Below are 18,053 nucleotides of genomic sequence, written 5' to 3'. Positions count from 1 at the left end.
CTATTGCATTTTCTTCTTAGTAGGTTGAAAAGGGAGTCTCTATTCTTGTTGTAGTTCTGTATGCCAGTTGATTTAACAGCCACAAATCTCAAATGTTAATTTGATCATCAGGCACTTGGATTAACTAGATACACTGTGTTAACGTTTCCAACAGTGAAATCCATGTATAATTGAACTGTATGTGATTGTTTGTGAAGGACTCTGTTGACTGACAAAGAGCATTTGGGGCTACATCTCTAGCTATCTCTAGAAAATAATCTTCATGATTTCTTTTGGGGCAAAATGTGCTTCCTCATTGCAAAATGTCCCATACAAGCTGGCCAGAACACAATACATAGATGATCTATCACAAAAAACCTTCTTCAAAACTCTGAGCAGGTCTAATGACTCTATGGTAGCCATCATTAAATGACAATGAGCCATTACATTAATTAAAACTTGAAAAGAAAAACTGATGTGCTGGCTGTGAAAATATAAGAGCTGGATTAGTTGAATTTGCCTGGAAGAATTTCAAGTGGTTAATTCATTTGAGGTCTCATCCTGAGAGGTTTCCAACTGTTTGACAGTTAAGGCAAATTACTTCTTTAATGTGGTTGCAAGTCATATTCCGTTGCAGCCTTTTGCCAAACACTTAAAACAGCAATTTCATTGTGTGCTAAAATGTTAACAACTGATGTTTTTGTTGGTAGCTCTGAACTGTTGCTAGACAGTCTTAAATGTTGCTTTGCTTTCAAAAATTATACCTGCATATATCACTAATAAAATGATAAAGCTTTTGTTTGTCCAAAGACCAGGTAGGAATTCAAGTTATGTGCCTTATCAAAAGGGTCAAACAAAGTTCAGTTGCTTGTTTAAACACAATATTAGAGATCTGGTTGAAATGCATTAAACTATAAGGAGTAAATGAAAGAAACATTTTAAATAGTAGCCTCTGAATATTTCTATTCAAACATTACCTAAGCCATTTAACAAGCATTTTTCCGAAGCTTGGCTTCTAAATACAGCCCTCTGTCTCATTCCCTTTACAACCAAAACTTACTCGTCATCAATCTCACTAATACCTTAACTGGGTTCAGAATCTGAGAATAGAGTACAGTCACTGCTTAGGTTTAATGTCTGCCATTACTACACTTAATCATTTCTTGGGGGCAAAACAAGCCAGAGTAAAGGACAGGCAAGACAGAAACACATAGTTTTCCTACTCAAATAAAAAAGCAATTCATGTCGCTACCTGTGGGAGACCTGGGTTCCTCGTAAGCTAGACATAGTCTCCTCTAAGTTTTGTCGAAGATCTGCTATATTCTTGACAGTTCTTAGTCGGCGGGTCTCTGGATCTTCCCCTATGAAAGAACAGCAATTTTAGACAAAAAGCAACTAGAATTTTGATATCATCAGAAAGAGATCTCTTTATAGCTCTTGGTCAATACAATTTCTTCTACATTTTTTCATAAACATAAACCAAATTCACATCAATTTTTTTACTACAGAGTGTCTACTGTTGCCTTGGCTAGAGTGATAGGACATTATCAATTTCATTGCCATGGATGTTCCTTGGGTAATATATGCATTTAAGTTATAAATGATTACTTTTCTTAGGATACAATTCTAAACACACCTCCCTGGAAGTAAGACCCATTGAATATAATGGAGTAGATACACATAGGATTGTGCCGTTAATGACATAATTTTTGTTTTCCAGCGGGAGGCAGGGCTGGGATTTGGCAGTTATGCTGGATCCTAACCCTGTTCCCGGAGAGTTTGGAGCAAGCTTCAAGCCTCAGAAGGTGGTGCAAGTCCGAGGAGACTCATTGGGGCCAGGGTGCCATACCCAGAGGTAAGGGGGAAAGATTCCCCTTACCTCTGGCTGAGCCACTTTGGGCCCCTGTCCTGCTCTGGATACTGCACAAGCCTCTTAGCTTGTCTGTTCCAGTGCAGGATAGGATTGTGCCCTTAGTTGACAATCCATGAATTTGCCATCCTTGAACAAGGTGATCGACCGAGTGGCAGTGTCTTGGTTCCAGGATTCTCTGGATGATACATTATCTTGATTCTTTTCCATTTGGATTTGGGACTGAAATGGCCTTGGTTGCCCTTGGTTGATGATCTTTGCTGGGAAATGGAGACTGCATCTCTGTTGGTTCTGATGGATCTCTCCATGGTTTTTGAAACCATTGACAATGATATTCTTCTGGGTTGCTTGGTGGGGATGGGCACAGGAGGTATGATTTACATGTGTCTGCTCTTCTCAGATAGATTACAGAAGGTTAAAATGTAAAACAGTTGCTGGGCCCTTTGGCCTATGGAATCCTGCAAGGTTCCATCTTGCCCTCCATGGTGCTTAACATCTGCATAAAGCTTCGGAGTAAAAGTGTCTGGGGATCTGCCATCGGTTTAATGCCATCGGTATGCAGGCAACACCTAGCTCTATGTATCTGGTACTAGGGACTGACAATGTTCTGAAGCAGCACCTGGCTGTAGTGAAGGACTGGATGGGGGTGAGTAGACTAAAATGTAATCTAGGTAAGGCAGAGGTGATCTGGTTGTTAAGAAAATTAGGTTACAGTCCCTTGCACTTCCCTTGAAAGACCAGGTGCTCCTGGACCCAGCTTTGACCCTGGAGAACCAGGTGCTGGCTATAGTCAGGAATCTGTTATATGACTTGCAGTCTCGACACCGAGGACAGCCTTTTCCCACAAGAATCTGAATCACCTCTCAGCAGAAGCACATCATCATCCTTGCACATCATCTTTCAGCAGAAGCCCTGCTGTGGGTTCTGCTGCCTGATGAAGTACAGTTGATGAGAGACCTGGATGGTCCTGTCTCTGGATGTTTTTAAGCACCCAATTAAAACTCACCTCTTCCAATTGACTTTCAGTTAATTATGTCTTGTCTCGACTGCTACTTTGGTTGTTTGAACTAAAGTATTGTTTAATATTTTTTAAAAAAAATTATGGTCTGTTTTAATATGTTATAAGCTGCTCTGGTGGCCACTATGCAGGTGAAAGGACAGGGACTGATCTTTTTCATACAGAATACGTTAGTTCGGCGTCTTGTCAAAAATTAGGGTTTTTCGCACTCAACATTAAAACAAATGGTATCTGCATCCTTTGGCATCACTTATAATAATGCAAATTGTCATGCAGTCTGTTGGAAGAGGAAATAAAACCGATGCTCATCATTTAACTTAAGGATCCTAACAAGCCAAAAACATGTAATCATCATCAACTTTAATTAAAACAACAACAAGACCTCAGAGTAGCTTTTCCAAAATCAACAGACTGGGAACTTCATAGGTAGCTGAAAAACTACATCTGATATAGAAAGACTTCACACTGGCCTTTGAACAGTCATGCCATTGAAAAAACTAGTCTTTGAGAAGTTATGGGACTTCTTTGTGAAACCACACTGTATAACATTTGTAATATTAACAATAACAAATATTATAAATAATAAAAATATATGAATGACTTAGAAGGACAGAATTGTCTCAAGTCATGGTCTAAATCACAGATTAAAAGGGGAAAATCGTTCCATGTGTTTATTAACCTGGGAAGAGCCTGCATTATTAATATGTAACTTCATTCTGTTTCAGGAAGAACCACCAGGATGAAATGAGAGAGCTTGCCCCTCAGGTCATCTGTATCTCTGCTCAGAGTCTTATTCATTCTCTTTTACTGCTCTTTCCCCACCCCCACAAATGTTCTGTTAATGCTTTACTGTTCAGAAAATTGTCTACTGAATAGCACACACCATCTGTTTTTGTGCAGTTATTTCAGTTGTTCCAATTTCACATGTTGCTGAATTGCAGTACGTTAAAGATAAGCATTTTCACTTTTGATTTACACAGTACTTTCCATAAAGATCAAAGACCAGTAGGAATTAGCTATTATTTGCCTTTTGTACATGTGCAAGTTTAGGACATCCAATGGTCTGGAGACCTGCCTGTTAAACTACTGTAGGGCAAAGGAAAGTATGCTTTTCCTTACTAAGAGATATGTATTTCTAAAAGAGTAGTTGAATACTTGCTTGTAAAAAGATAGGAATAATTCCAAAAGCAATATATTTAATTAGAAAATCACAGCCCAATCCTATCCACACTTTCCTGGGAGTAAGCCCCATTGGCTCTAATAGGACTTACTTCTGAGTAGACATGCATAGGATTGGGCTGTGTGTCTCCAATCCTATCCATGTGGTACACTGGCAGATCCCAAAGTCCATCAGTGTACCACAAAGTCTGCTATTGTGACCATATCTCCAAAGTTCTGAAGAGCACGGCTGCCTAAGCAGACACCAGGAGCAGTGGTGCCATGTAGTCCAACCATCAGCTCTGTCCTGGTGACATGGGGATTGAATGGGGTGGGGATGGATGCAGGCCAGGAACAGTTTAGGGGTGGGGTGGCAGATCTTAGTGCCAGCAGCATCCACAGAATCTAGAAACCCTATCCTGGGCCTGACATGCTCCTTTCTCCCTAACAGATCCATGCCAACAAAAGAGCTGGCCTAGATCTGAATATGCCCAAAGGGCATGTTGCAACTGGAGAGGTAAGTGCACTGTTACTTTTCCTGGCCAGCCTGGTCCCCAACTGGCTTGCAGAATACAGCAGAGACTGCATCCGTAGCCTTGCACCCTGCAGGCTGGCTGAGGATAGGACAGGGCTGATAAACAGAACACAACATCCAAAGGTACGCAGCAAGTAACTGTTTTTTATAAATGTATAGGAGAATGAATTTCATATCAAACAAAATGACCAATTCTAAAAACTTAAGACTTCTTTCACAGTCTTCAAGGCCCTAAAAGCCACATCAGATAGGAAAGTTTCTAGAAAGATGCACATATATAAAATTGGGCTGCCCATATATTAATTGTAAGACTTTAATTATAAGACTTTAATTATAACTGTAAGAATTAATTGTAAGAAGCCATTGATTTTTTTCCATCACACCTCAGTATACATAGGCAGTAACTAACCTTACGGATTTCACGCATTAGCACACAGTACCTCTGTTATAGTACATGATTAACTAGTTTCAAAGTTTGTACATTCCAAATGTATATATTCATTTTTAGTCTCCTTCAAGGCACCAGACCTTTGAATTAAACAGATGAATGCAGAGAAATAAAAATGTTTCACATTCTAACCTTACATGTAAGAAATATTCCATTTGTAAATAGATTCCGTCCAATGTTTAAATCGATGTGTCAGGTTCAAAGGGGTTTTTGTTTTTTTTTAAGAACTCCTAAATTTAGGGAGGCTAAAACTCAGAAATCTAAATATTTTAAAATCAAGTGCTTACAACTTACCCAAAATGAAAGTGAGATTCAAGGAGAGTGCATGTTGGCATTTCCTCAGTGCTACACATAAAGCAAAATCTTTGCTGGAGTAGGACTGAAAAGCAAAGGACTGAAAAGTCCTCAAATGAACAGCAACCAAATTGCTAAATCAGACCTCATAAGAGTCTGGGTATCTCCTGCACCAGACGTGAAGGTGCTAGACAACTGGGCTGCTTCGAGTCATGAAAATGAAGCACCAGCAACAAACATATGCTCTAATCTTTCCACCAGAGTGACAGCTGCCGAGTCTTACTTGGCTCCATCCCTTATTCCTTTGTACAGTAATAACAGAGTTAACAATGCACCCCATGTCTTACCAGAAAGATCTTCAAGAACAGGCTGTCCAGTTTTAGTGTAAGGAGCAGAATCCATGCCCGTGCTCACCCCTCCAGTGCTGGGCTCAGCCGTTACATTCCCTTCATTGTCTGTCTGTGATCTTAAGGGCAAAACAGAAAAGGGGGGGGGGGAAGATGCAGGTATTCACTACACCACAAGGAATTCCAGCACCAATACAACAGCACATGCCATCTAGCACTGTGTCCTCTCCCCAGAATATACCACCAGACTGACTTTACATAATTCATTAGTCCCATGTTGAGCTATGTCCTAGAAATGGAAACAAGCAATGAAGTGTAAGAAATATGAAATGTTCACAGTCAAATAAAGCCTTTGCAGGCCCTCAGACACACCTCTTGAATATCTTCAGTGTTATGTTAAGTCCTGGGTCTGGTCAAAAGGGATGTAATCAGGAGAAGCAGAGTTCTGGGACTTCTTCTACAGCAGGAGAGTGACATCATCAAAAGAACTCGGGATGCCTTTGAAACTTTTTCCAAAGGACCTTAACTGAAAAGCAGCATTGGGCTTAGAACATAGCAAAGTGATTAATGTGCCTAAGGGCCCAATCCTATCCAACTCTTCAGTGCTGATGCAGCCGTGCTCTGCATCCTGCTGTAGGAGGATAGCCATGGAGGCCTCCTCAAGGGAAGGGAACATTTGTTCCTTTATCTCAGGGTTGCACCGCGCCTGCTTCTGTGCAGGAAAAGGATAGGATTTGGTCCTAAATGCCTATGTTCATGTGTAAACCACTGTCTTTTCCAAAGTCTATTTGAGAGAGAGAGAGAGAGAGAGAGAGAGACTATAGTTCATGTTACATTCATGCTACAATCATATGAAATCATTTACTTGGGAGTAAATCTTTCTGAACACAATGGGACTTACTTTTCCAGGGGGCTCCCCCTTGGACTGGCTGATAGTGGTGCAGTGTAGTGTGGGTCAGTGTTTCTGACCAGGACTGGCAACTGCCATATCTCCAGCGCCTGGTGTGACCTGCCAGGGGTGTGGTGGGCAGATCTGCCACCAGAAGAATTGCAGCGGCCAGGAAGCCCCAGGCAGCAGACATGCCACAATCCAAAGGGGCTAGACAGGGCAGGATGCAGGCTTGGCATGCTATCACCTATAAAATCCCCCCAGCCAAGGATGAGGGATAGATGGGGCAAGGTTAAGAGCAGAGTCTGACCATGCTGCTCCGGCAAAAGCAGCCAGCCTCTCCATGGAGGCTCAGCCACCCAATAAAACGGAAGAGATGGATGAGAACTCTCTCTCTCCCTGTAGATGCTCTGACGCCTTTTGTGAGCAAGGCTAGAGGCAGCGCTGAAAACCCAAATCAGTGGAGTTGGTATATGGATGACAATGTGGCACAGAGAGGCCCACATTCCAACACCACTCATGGCCTGCCCTTCACAAGAATAAACATGCAGAGGCTAGTACTCTAATATACCTTTTATATTTATCTGAGAATTTTTTAAATTCAATTTTTATATATTTGGTATAAACTATTGCAACCAGAGTTTGGGATGAAATGCATATGTATTAGCTATTCTACATTTATTTAATTAAGAACTAACCTTTCAGTGTTGGTTGTTGATGAGTCCCTGCTCAAATTAAGCTTTGATTAACTCATTTCTGCCCAGCCCACAGGTGTGCATATTTGATCCCTGCTGCATATACATATATGCAGTGTTGGGCAGAAATGGCTTAAGCTTCCACATTTTATTCTTGCAGATGGCACTACGGCTGACTCACACATTATGTCACTGATCACATACAGCTATGGTGTTGGGAGCAAGCTCCAAGCTCATACACTTCACCTTGTTGCATGCAGAACCGTTTAGTATGAGATTGGGTAGGAGCATCAATGCCTACACACTTAGGTTCCATTCATGTGATAAAGCCATGCCTTTTTGTGGTAGACAGATTGCATGAGTGGGGCAATCCTTGTGTACAAAGGTACATCTATAAACTCTGGTATGTGTTAACGCTTCAACAGCAAATGAAAGCACATGAGACCAAGGCTTAACCGAAGCCCTGTGAAGTACACATTGTGAACCAGCCCTAATGATCCCCCTAATATAGATCCTCCATGCTCATTTCGTGGCAGATACAAATGTTCACATATGCTCAGTCTTCAAGGGTATGGGGGAGGACAGAGACTGCTGTGCAACCAGCAGAGATGAGAACTTGAGTCAAGTGACTCGAGTCTGAGTTCTGAAAATGCACATTTTTCACTGAGTTGTGCAGACTCGAGTCACGTGTGTCAAAGACTGAAGGCGCAATCCTAACCCCTTATGTCAGTGCTTTCCAGAACTAGCACAGCAGTGCCAATGGGGCGTGTGCTGCATCCTGCATTTGGGTGTCACTCACGGAGGCCTCCTCAAAGTAAGGGAATGATTGTTCCCTTACCTCAGAGCTGCATTGCCCTTCTGTCAGTGCTGGAAAGCACTGACATAAGGGGTTAGGACGGCACCCTCAGGGAAACACTCACGTCTGGGGCTCCTGACTTAGGAGTCACTATGGGATTGGGTGACTCGAATCGCCCACAAATTGCTAGGGGTTGCGCCGAAAAGCCTATCTTGCTCGAAAAACCTCTTGCGTTGATTCGGAAGCCGGGCTTTGTGCACATGAGCAGCATCAGCATCAGGAGGGTACGTTTTGTTCAGAGACAGTGGCTGGGGGTGTGTGTGGAACGAAATGGTTAACATTTTTTTGCTTAGGCTTAAAACTTGCAGGGTCTCCTGTTGCAGAACTTGTAACAAATTTTGCAAAAGTATCAATTTTAGCTGGCTGGGTACTCTACATGAGAGTCCTGCACATGTACAGAACAGGGGGAATGAGGCACTTCTTGTCCCCCACACCATGCATTGGAGAGAGGATGTGTCTCCGGGAGAGGGAGGGGGAGAGGAGGAGCTGTTTTTCGACATAGGGACAAGTGGATTTTGCAAGCAGGAGGGGTGAGAGGAAGTGGGGGGAAGCCAAGAGGAGGCGGTTCAGTCAGTTCACCTGCCTGCCTCTGTGTGTGCGTGCCTCCGTCCTGTGCCCGATTCAGACTGTGTGCTGTAAGCTAGGTTGCAATCAACAGATGAATGAATGTCCACTACACTCACTAGTCTCCTCCTCTACAGTCACCTGGGAGGAGGAGGAAGCCCCTGTCTTTGAATGGTGCAATGAGAGTCTGGAGGGAGTTCCGAGTAGAGCTGCGAAGGAGGAATGGGTGGGTTGTAGGTTAACCTCCCAGCTGCAGCAGATGAGTGATACCCACCCACCTGCAGCTGCTTCTGTCCTTCGCTCGATCGCATGTGCTCCCCCTTTCTGCCTTGCCAACTGGGATGTGTCCTCCCTTGCCCCTCCCTGTAGGTCCACCTGTGCCTGTGATGTCAAGGGGGGGTTTTGTCACAGCTGGGGTGGGATCATAGGGAAGGAACCGATCCTCGTATTCTACACTATTGTCTTACAGATGGGATGGGCAGGGACAGCAGGGCAGAGGCGTAGCTAGGTCATTTGACACCCAGGGCCCATAATTTTTGTCACCCCATACGACATAATTATTAATTATATTATTAATTAATTACTTATCTATTAATTAATTCACATTTTTATACTACCCTTCCTCTAAGCAACTCAGGATGGTGTACATGGTTCCTCCCCTTATTTTGTCCTCACAACAATCCTGTGAGGTACGTGAGACTGAGAGACAGTAATAGTCATGACATGAAATTAATAATAATCATGGCCAGAAAACAAATGCAGTGGATGAAATTCTTCAGCAAACGGTAGATAACATGATGGTATTACTCCTAAAAGTCACGATTTCCAGAATTTTGGTCACTAGGGTGTCACCCCTCCCCAGGATGTGTCATTGGCCTGTTTTGAGTTAAGGTAGTGGTTCTCAAACTTTTAACACTGGGACCCACTTTTTAGAATGACAATCTGTCCAGGACCCACCGGAAGTGATGTCATGGCTGGAAGTGACATCATCAAGCAAAATAAAATAATTATAAATAATTAAAGAAAAACAGATTATTAAATAAGGGGAAGCCACCCCTGTTCCACCAAGTGAATTTTCTGTGGCCTCCCTGCAAGAACACCCCCACCCACAAAAATATCAGTGAGATTTTCAGCCCTTCCCAGTGCCCAGTTCAGTATAAATTCTTATGTTTCAAGCATAGCACTATCAGGACCCACCTGGCTTTACAAGTCTAAAAATAAATAAAATTGACCTTACCAGCTGAAGCCTCTGTTTTATTCTTTGGGGGGTTCTGCCTTCTGGAGCATTTGTTGAGCTCCACTTTCCTCTGATTGGGACCATGCAGCCAGCCTTGCATTCCCCTTTGCCTGACTTGATCAGGAGCCAAGGCACGTTTGCTTACTCGCAAGTAAACACAACCGTGTGGCTTACATTCGTCTGCTTGGAGGGAGGGACTTCCTTTTTGGATGTTTTTTGGGGGCTGCTTTCATTGAATAGGAACCATTCTGGTGTCATTGGATTCCTCTCAGCCTGCCCTTTCCAATGAACTATGGCATGTTCACCTACTCACGAGTAAACGTGATATGGCTCGGTTTCATTTTCTATAGGATTCCATGCATTTTTTAATTTCCGGTTTTTTGGCCATATGTTATGATGGAAAGGAGATATTCCAATGTGGTTTTTTGCATTGCATTCTGTTGAAAATTCTGCATCCAACAGCATATGGCATGATGGGGTTGCTTCTAACCTTCATGATGTTAGTGATGTTGGGGCATTTGCGGTGTGTCACCCCCCCAAGGGTGGTACCTGGGGGGACCAACCCCAACCCCTCGCTAGCTACGCCACTGCAGCAGGGGAGTGTTTAAAGATAACTCCAAAACACACACACAGCCCAGCCCCATTTTTTTCTGCGGAGCCGCTGCTGGCTTTTTAAAGAGGAAAGGCTCAAGACTCGAGTTCTTTGAGTTGCAAAACTGCTCCGGGCAATTCAGAAAGTCCACCTGTTAGGACTTGTTTCTGAGTCGCGTCGTGGGGGTCAGAGACTCACGAGTCAAGCTACGCTGGACTCGCCTAACCCTGGCCACCACTATGACCATCAAGATTACTGAATTCAGAAAAAAAAACATTTGTATAACAGAACAGGTACTGACAGCAACCAGTAATGCTATACTCAACACAAGAGGCTGAGCTACTTCAACTGGAATCAGCTCTTCTCTGCAAACAGCATTCCGGGTGTCAAGGTCCAGAAACCAGTCTCAGTGACAAGGAACTACATCTACTATGAAAAAGCAACATTTCACTGGTTTTTCCCTTTAACCCAGTCTCAGTCCAATCCTCTCTGTTACTGGGATCAACCAGGTCTGAGGCTGTCATCCTAGATATTTTCTGGAGTGCAATACTTGTCCCATTTGCTTGCCCCCATTCCCTACAATCTTTGTGGCAATGCTTCATCTGCTGCTGCCGTGGTGGCTGCTCTAGTTATCACCATTCCATTCCTTTCTCCACCTCCCCTCACCTCACCTGCTCTTTTCAAATGGCAGGAGCAGGGGTGGCAGATTGGAGCAGGAAGTGGTGGCAGAAGTTTATACAGGATGGCAGCAAATGAAGGGGCACTGCTTTGGCAGACAAAGTGCTTCTGCTGTGTAAACAGTAGGGGAAAAGGAAGGGAGGTGAAATTAGCTGAGTCATGTTCTGCCAACTCCCTCAAATGCCAACTGGCTTCTGGAGCCACTGAGGTCAACTAGAGGGCTGCTTTATCCTCTCTATGGCTTCGGCTTTGGTACAAGTTGGCAACCATGTATAAACTGCCTGCTAAAATGTGATGAGTTATTTGCATACAGTAAGCTTGCCATGTTTTTGGGTTGATTTTTTCCAGCACTATGCAAACTCCTGAAAACAAAGGTTTGCATAGACAGAAAAAAAAAATTCCCCAGTTGGGAAGTGAGCATGAAAATGGCTTACTACTATGTAGTGGTAAGTATGGAGCAATTTAAACTGGCTGCCACTCAGCAGCCACAATGAAGGTCCCTTCTATATCAAGTGATCGATGCTGGGGCTGAATATGAAACAGCTAGGGCCTCTCAATGCAAAATTAATTAGATATATAATTCATTTTCACATATTCATTCATTAAATAGTTACCTGTGCTGAGTATACCAATTCATTAAATAGTTACCTGTGCTGAGTATACCAATTACCAGTACTAGAATTTCTATTTATTCTTATTTTTAGAGGGATTTGATACGTGTTTTGTGGGGAACCAAAAAATGCTCTTAAAGAAAGGCAATTAGAAATACCATGCTTTGCTATTGTGACATTCACGATTCTTTAAGCATGCAGGTTTTGCAGGGGAAATCCAAAATACATCCATCAGCTATACTGAGTTTTATTTTTTTTTAAAGCCAGCAGTTAGTCACTAATGCAATTGGTCTGCTACTCCTGGACTATGTATATAATTTTTTAAAAACCATTTGAACTTAGAGCAGCTAGAATCTACTTTAAAAAATTTCTGGCAGTATCTAGATAACCTTAAGTAGTTATGGAGAGCAATTTTTCACTCAGAATCCAGAACTCTGCTATGTTATTAAATTTTGGCATGAAGATAGCTACACCACAGGCTTACCGCAACAACCAGCTCCACTTATAGTTGACATGTGAGTAGTGCATGCTTAGCATTAAATTATTATTTATACTCCACAAATATGTAGCTGAATGTCACAGTGGTTCTTGGAAGATAACAAGGCCATACCTTTCTTTACCTTTATAACTAATTTGAGGGGAAAAAAGCAACTAAATTATTGCTTATCAGAACCTCTGTTACTTTTAAACAAACAACACAGAACAATTCCCGCCCAATACTCCTAGAATAAGCACATCACAAAAGAACCTGACTACTGGTTTGTCAAAGGAATCAAGACTTGACACACCCTGCTTCAAGTCAGTCCTACCTGTACATGAATGGTGCGACTGTGGCAGTGTTCGGGTGGCTGTATTGCTGTTGAGGATGAGGTAGCTGAACGCTCACAGTATTACTTCCTGTTGTCTGTGTGGTACTACTTGTTGGGCCATTGACAGCCTGGGTGCTGCTGCTGGTACTCAGAACAGGCCCCCCTCCTACCCCTCTCCCTTCAGAGGAGGCCAGGCTCGACGTTGAACTGGAATTCCTGCTGTCTAGCTGAGGCTTCTGCTGAGAGAGGCTGGAAGCAGGCTTCCCACTACGGCTTCGTTCACCTTCTTTTGCAGAACTCGGGGCACTTGAGGATTTCCCTGTGGTGTTTTTCATCCCTGGTTTTGGTATTCCACTGTGTGAAGGGGCAGAGACCTCCTTCTTGGCACTGTTCAGCTTCCCTCCTTTTGGGATAAAGCTTGCAATCTTGGAGGACTTTTTTGGCATCTCTGTAGTGGCTGGTGGGGTCTGTTCTTCTTTAGGCTCCTCTTTTACCTCTGCTTTCTCTGTGATGGATATTCTTTTTGTGAGGTCTTTGTTTTTTTCCTTTTCTTTATCTTTCTGCTTTTCCTTTTCTTTCTCGCTGCCTTTTGGGGAGCTCTTCTTATTGGTCAGCGCTCGACTAAATGTTCTTTGTGCAATTCCCTTGAGTGCAATTTTGGGACTATTGGATGTCGGTCCTGGGTTGTTCACAATGCGATTGGCAGCATCCATCTCTTCACTTTCCTCAAAGCTAGGAAGGGCCTCAAGTCTTTCGCAACTAGGGTCCCGAGACCCTGGACATTCAAGGGATGATCCTCCTGCTTTGGAACCACCTTTTGTGTTGAAGAGTTTCAGCTTCTCTAGCATGGATTTCTGGCCATTGGGAGTTGTTTTGACCATCTCTGGAGGGAGTTTGGGAGACTCTTGAACCTGCTGCTTTACTGTTAATATGGAAGACGTGGCTGTGTGCTTCGCACTAAGGGATTTGCTGCGCCAGGGCTTAACAGCAGAGCTGGGTTGGGGGATGGCTGAGGAATTATTGCAACTGGCAGCATTGTTGCCACTGCTGCTTTGAACTGGAGAGAGTGCATTTTCATTCATTCCTGTGGACTGGGGGGTTAAATTGTCTGCTGGCTCTGCAAAGAGATAAGAGAATTTGATGATTGGTTTTTGTCTTTCAAAAACCTTCAGATAAACACAACTTTCACAGTAAAACATCAGGTGTTTCACAGTATCAAATACATATTTAATCTTTTGCTTGTCCGTAGTACTTAAAACCAGATAAGAGAAAGCAGTAACTTGATCAAATCACTAATAATTTTTTTTTTTTAATGTTCAGGATTTCTTTAATTTCAAGTCTGCAGCTGGGACTGTCTGTCTCTTAGTGCTATAAATTCCCTCGTCCACTTTTAGTTGCTTACCAAATAATACAAATGTATTTTAGGACCTTACTGCAACCCTATTTGAGTAAATGCACAAGCTCAATGAGTGTAAAAAAATCAGCTTTTCTCAATCAGCTATGAGGAAATGTTACCTAAAATTTTGTTGTTGTTGTTTAAATAATACCTTCACAACCAAAGCTGTCTTTTTATACTTCGCAAAATTAAATCTGCTGAAGCTGGCTTCTTGTAGAAACCCCAAATATAACATGGAGCAAAAGGGGGGAAAGGCAATATAAAACAGAAGATCTGTCAGATAACAGAGTACTCTCAATCCTGATTCCAGTGAAAAACTGAATCAATCTCAACCCACAACATTAAAACGCATCAAATCCTTATTCAGGCAGCAATTGTGAACAATACTTCTTTATCTCATAATTGAAACCATCTGCACTAAGAAGAGCTAACAGAAAATGCTTCCTGGGCAAGTCCAAATCTTTTATTTCTTTCATTCGTTGAAAGACATTTCTTTTAATTTTCTAAAGAGAGAATTCAAGAATCACACTGGCTTACTCACCTACTCAGAGCCCCTTCTTTTCTAAAGTTACTCCTTCCAAACTTTCTCTTCTGGAGATGTTACAGCCCAATTACTGCAAACATGTTTTTTGTTACACTGCTCATGTTTCCAATTAACTTTTGTCATCTCTGACTGTTAGCCTGCCCAGCAGCTTGCTGGGGATTAACGGCTTTTACCTGAAGTCCTGCATCCTCTAGCAATAAACGGCATATCGAGCTCCTTGAGGGTTTTTTTTTCAAACTCAAAAATAAACAGCGTCTGAGCAAATGCTAGCAGCAGTTTGAAACAGAACTGTGAAGGCAATTCTGTCTGTGAGTCACAAGCTGCTGCAGCCACACAGAGGCTGTTTTGCTTCACTTTTGGCTGGCCACTGATGATACGGGTCTGTTAACCTCACTCGTGTGATCCATCCCAGACCACCTCACTTTTCCAAGGATGCCCATCTTCCTTACTTAGCAGAGATTTAGGTTTCGAAGAGTCTCTCCTTGCAATAAGCCTATGGTCATTTCACAGCGTTATGTCCTAACTGGAATAGCAGATGCGCATGGTCGTTTTATAGGAAGGAGACATTCCTAGGATGGGAAGATTTCCAAACGGCTAGATTATTATTAACCACAAACCATTAAGCTGGATGCTTTCTGTAGCAGCTTCTCCCTTGTCTGGGAAGCATTATGCCAAGAGTTAGAGGCATGGACCTGAGTCTGAATTCTCTATGTTTTTAATCCACCTTTTTAAACACCCTAACAGTTGTTGACTACCTGTAATTCTTCATTTCACTAGCATTAAAGTGACATTCAGGAAACTCTTTTCCTCCTTTACCAGTTGGTACAAGAAATTTCTTTGACTTTGCAAGGAATCACCAGGGAACTGTGCACATGTTACACAGTCTATGGTGAAAATTCTCGATGTTTTACTATTTTGAATCTTTCTCACAAACAGTGGAAGTTAACCAGGTTTTATCTGCAGGACTGGATACTAGGGGTCAGCTGAGCCAGTTGATTTTCCAGCTGTTGGGAATCAGGTGAACTTCACAGTCCATTGAGCTATTTTGTAGTCAGATATATTAAAAATATATTAGGCGAGGAAGAAGTAGAAAAGTGTTTCTCAAACTGTGGGTTGGGACCCACCAGGTGGATTGCGAGACAATTTCAGGTGGGTCCCTATTCATTTCAATAATATTTTTAATATATTAGACTTGATCAAGTCTCTCTTTGTGTATTTACTCCGGTCCATTATCAGAACCATCTGGTGCTTCAAGGGCGGTTGCCCTGCTGCCCGCCAGCTAGATGTAAGTGAAAGGACCAAAATCCTGGACCAGCATGGGCAGTGAAAGTAGGGTTGCAAACCTACCAATAAGCCACATTAGTACCTTTCTTCATTTTCAGTGGCCATGAGCTAGGGGTGGGTTCTAGTTGCTAAATGCTGTACCCTGCATGCGTTCATCTAACTGGTCGACAGCTGGCACACATACAACTCTTTCAAAAGTTGTGTTAGATGCATGTGGAGGAAAGAGATTATATACATACATACCCTGCCTTTTCAAAAACTCAAGGCAGCTTACAAAACTTAATACATAAAATACAATACAGTCAGACTTCACCATCTGTGGGGGTTCAGTTCTCAGAACCCCCACGGATGCCAAAACAAATAAATAATGAAATTCGCGGGTCAGGCACCCTGCAATCCGTGGGTCAGGCACCCTGTAAGCTGTGCTCTGATCGTGTCTAGAGGACCTTCTGAAGGCCAGGGAAGCCAGGTAGCATAATATAGTAATTCTAAAAATCTAATTCTTTAATATATTTACTCCCCATGAATATTAACGTACATTTTAACACAGTGGACTCTCAGTTTATACCTGGTAAAAAATTATAAAACTTGCAAATTTTTATTTACCTTTACATTAATTGTGATGTGAAAAGGAGATCAGTCAACATATTTCCAGGAGCAGCACGTCATATGTCAAAGAGCTGCAATTTGGCCACCTTCTGGTTTAAACAGTGTTTGAAAACAGATCTCCTTGGCCTCTAATTACGCATTTACTTATCCCTTCCTCTTCCATTTGCGTTCAACTTTCTCTTTCCTTACAGTCTCACCTTCTTAAATTGTAAGCCTATGTTCAGGATTTATTCTTTTCTTTTTAAAAATTCTCTCATTTTACAGTGTATAATTCTTAACATGCTTTGCAGAGCAATCCTGTGTGTTTCTACTCAGAAGACACTGGCACTCGCACTACAATCCTATACACATTTACCTGAAAGTAACCCCACTGAATACTGACTTACTTTTGAGTAAGCTTGCATAGGATTGTGTGGTTGCTATTACTAATAACACAGATTGCAAACTATCTGTCCAGAGACATCAATATTCTGAAATGAGCCCAGCATATTTTTGGCAGGGATGGCAAAATCCAGCAGGGCTTGACTCAAGTCAAGTCACCAACTCACCACCCTCCCATGACAACTTGATAAAGAGTCAAAATGGGGGCACTTTCCAAGTCTCTGAGTCACTCTTTAGTGACTCCAAAGGACTCAAGTCGAATCTCACCCCTTTAAAAAGCCCACTGTGGAAAAAAGAGGCTGCTGCCAGGTTTTGTGAGAGTGTGTGTGTGTGTGTGAGTGAGTGAGAGAGAGAGTTCACTTTAAAGGCTCCCCTGCTGTCCCATCTCATCTGTAAAGAGGGTGGGAGGGGGTGGGAGGGACTGCAAGACAGGGGGACAGAAGCAGCAAGAGGGAGGATGGTCATGCGCAGCAGCTGTGAGGCTTACCAGGACAACCTGATAATTTGCAGCTCGACTCAGAATTAGTCCCACTGCAGCAGATCATTCAGTGAGCTTGCTAGAGACATACCATGAGTTTCTCTGAGATGGTTAGGGACCTTCTCACCCCCCACCTTCTCCCTTCATTTGTCTTGGGCATTGTTCCCCAGCGTTTTTTTACCTGTGTATCCCTTGGCAGCCTATTTCCATAAATTATACCCCTCATATTAGCCCCCAAGGCAATCTAATATAGACCTGCCTTTTTCTGCTATTATTCAATTCTTTTTCAAGTATCCCTACAGATCCTGGCAACTACCCCTGGGGCTACACGTACCCCAAGTTGGGAACCACTGGTCTAGGGAAAAAACCTCCCTCCCTGGGATTCTGCAGCCAATCGTAAGGCAAGAACCCCCTTGGGCTCCTCCTCCTGCCCTCCCTCAGCCAATGATCATTGGTTCCTTCCTTCCTATTGGAGACCCATTCCTGCCTCCCCCCTCCTGTGCTCTGCAAAAGCAAACATTAATCCTTCCCTGCCTCCAGGCTCGAACTTCCCTGCTGCTTGCCCGGTTGGTATGCTGGTTTTTCAAACCACAAAACTAGTAAGTAAGCACACCCAGACATAGGCAGACTTGAGTCAGCATGCGTGGGGATGTTGCCGAATCAGGGGGTCAACAAGTCACCAAAAACACACACATTTTTGCGACTTGAGTTCGAGTCACTGACTCGAGTTCCCATCCCTGATTTTTGGTACCACATAGATGTCAAATAGCAGCAGAGGTAG

At 42.9% G+C, this 18,053-nt stretch overlaps 1 protein-coding gene across 4 annotated transcripts in view; it reads right to left on the bottom strand.

The window, feature by feature from the left end:
* The window catches only part of NAV2 (neuron navigator 2), a 341,851-nt gene that overhangs the window by 146,761 nt on the left and 177,037 nt on the right, over positions 1 to 18,053 (bottom strand). For all 4 annotated transcript variants that reach the window (XM_066636906.1, XM_066636923.1, XM_066636914.1 and 1 more), the window contains 3 exons: positions 12,581 to 13,697; positions 5,650 to 5,768; positions 1,232 to 1,340 (listed from right to left, as the gene is read on the bottom strand). In XM_066636906.1, the coding sequence (XP_066493003.1) occupies positions 1,232 to 1,340; positions 5,650 to 5,768; positions 12,581 to 13,697 (1,345 nt within the window). The remainder of the gene's footprint in view (positions 1 to 1,231; positions 1,341 to 5,649; positions 5,769 to 12,580; positions 13,698 to 18,053) is intronic.

This window comes from Tiliqua scincoides, chromosome 1 (assembly GCF_035046505.1).
Source record: "Tiliqua scincoides isolate rTilSci1 chromosome 1, rTilSci1.hap2, whole genome shotgun sequence".
Classification (NCBI taxonomy): Eukaryota; Metazoa; Chordata; class Lepidosauria; order Squamata; family Scincidae; genus Tiliqua; species Tiliqua scincoides.
Note: the sequence above shows the minus strand (reverse complement) of the source record. Positions and strands in the feature narration are given on the sequence as shown.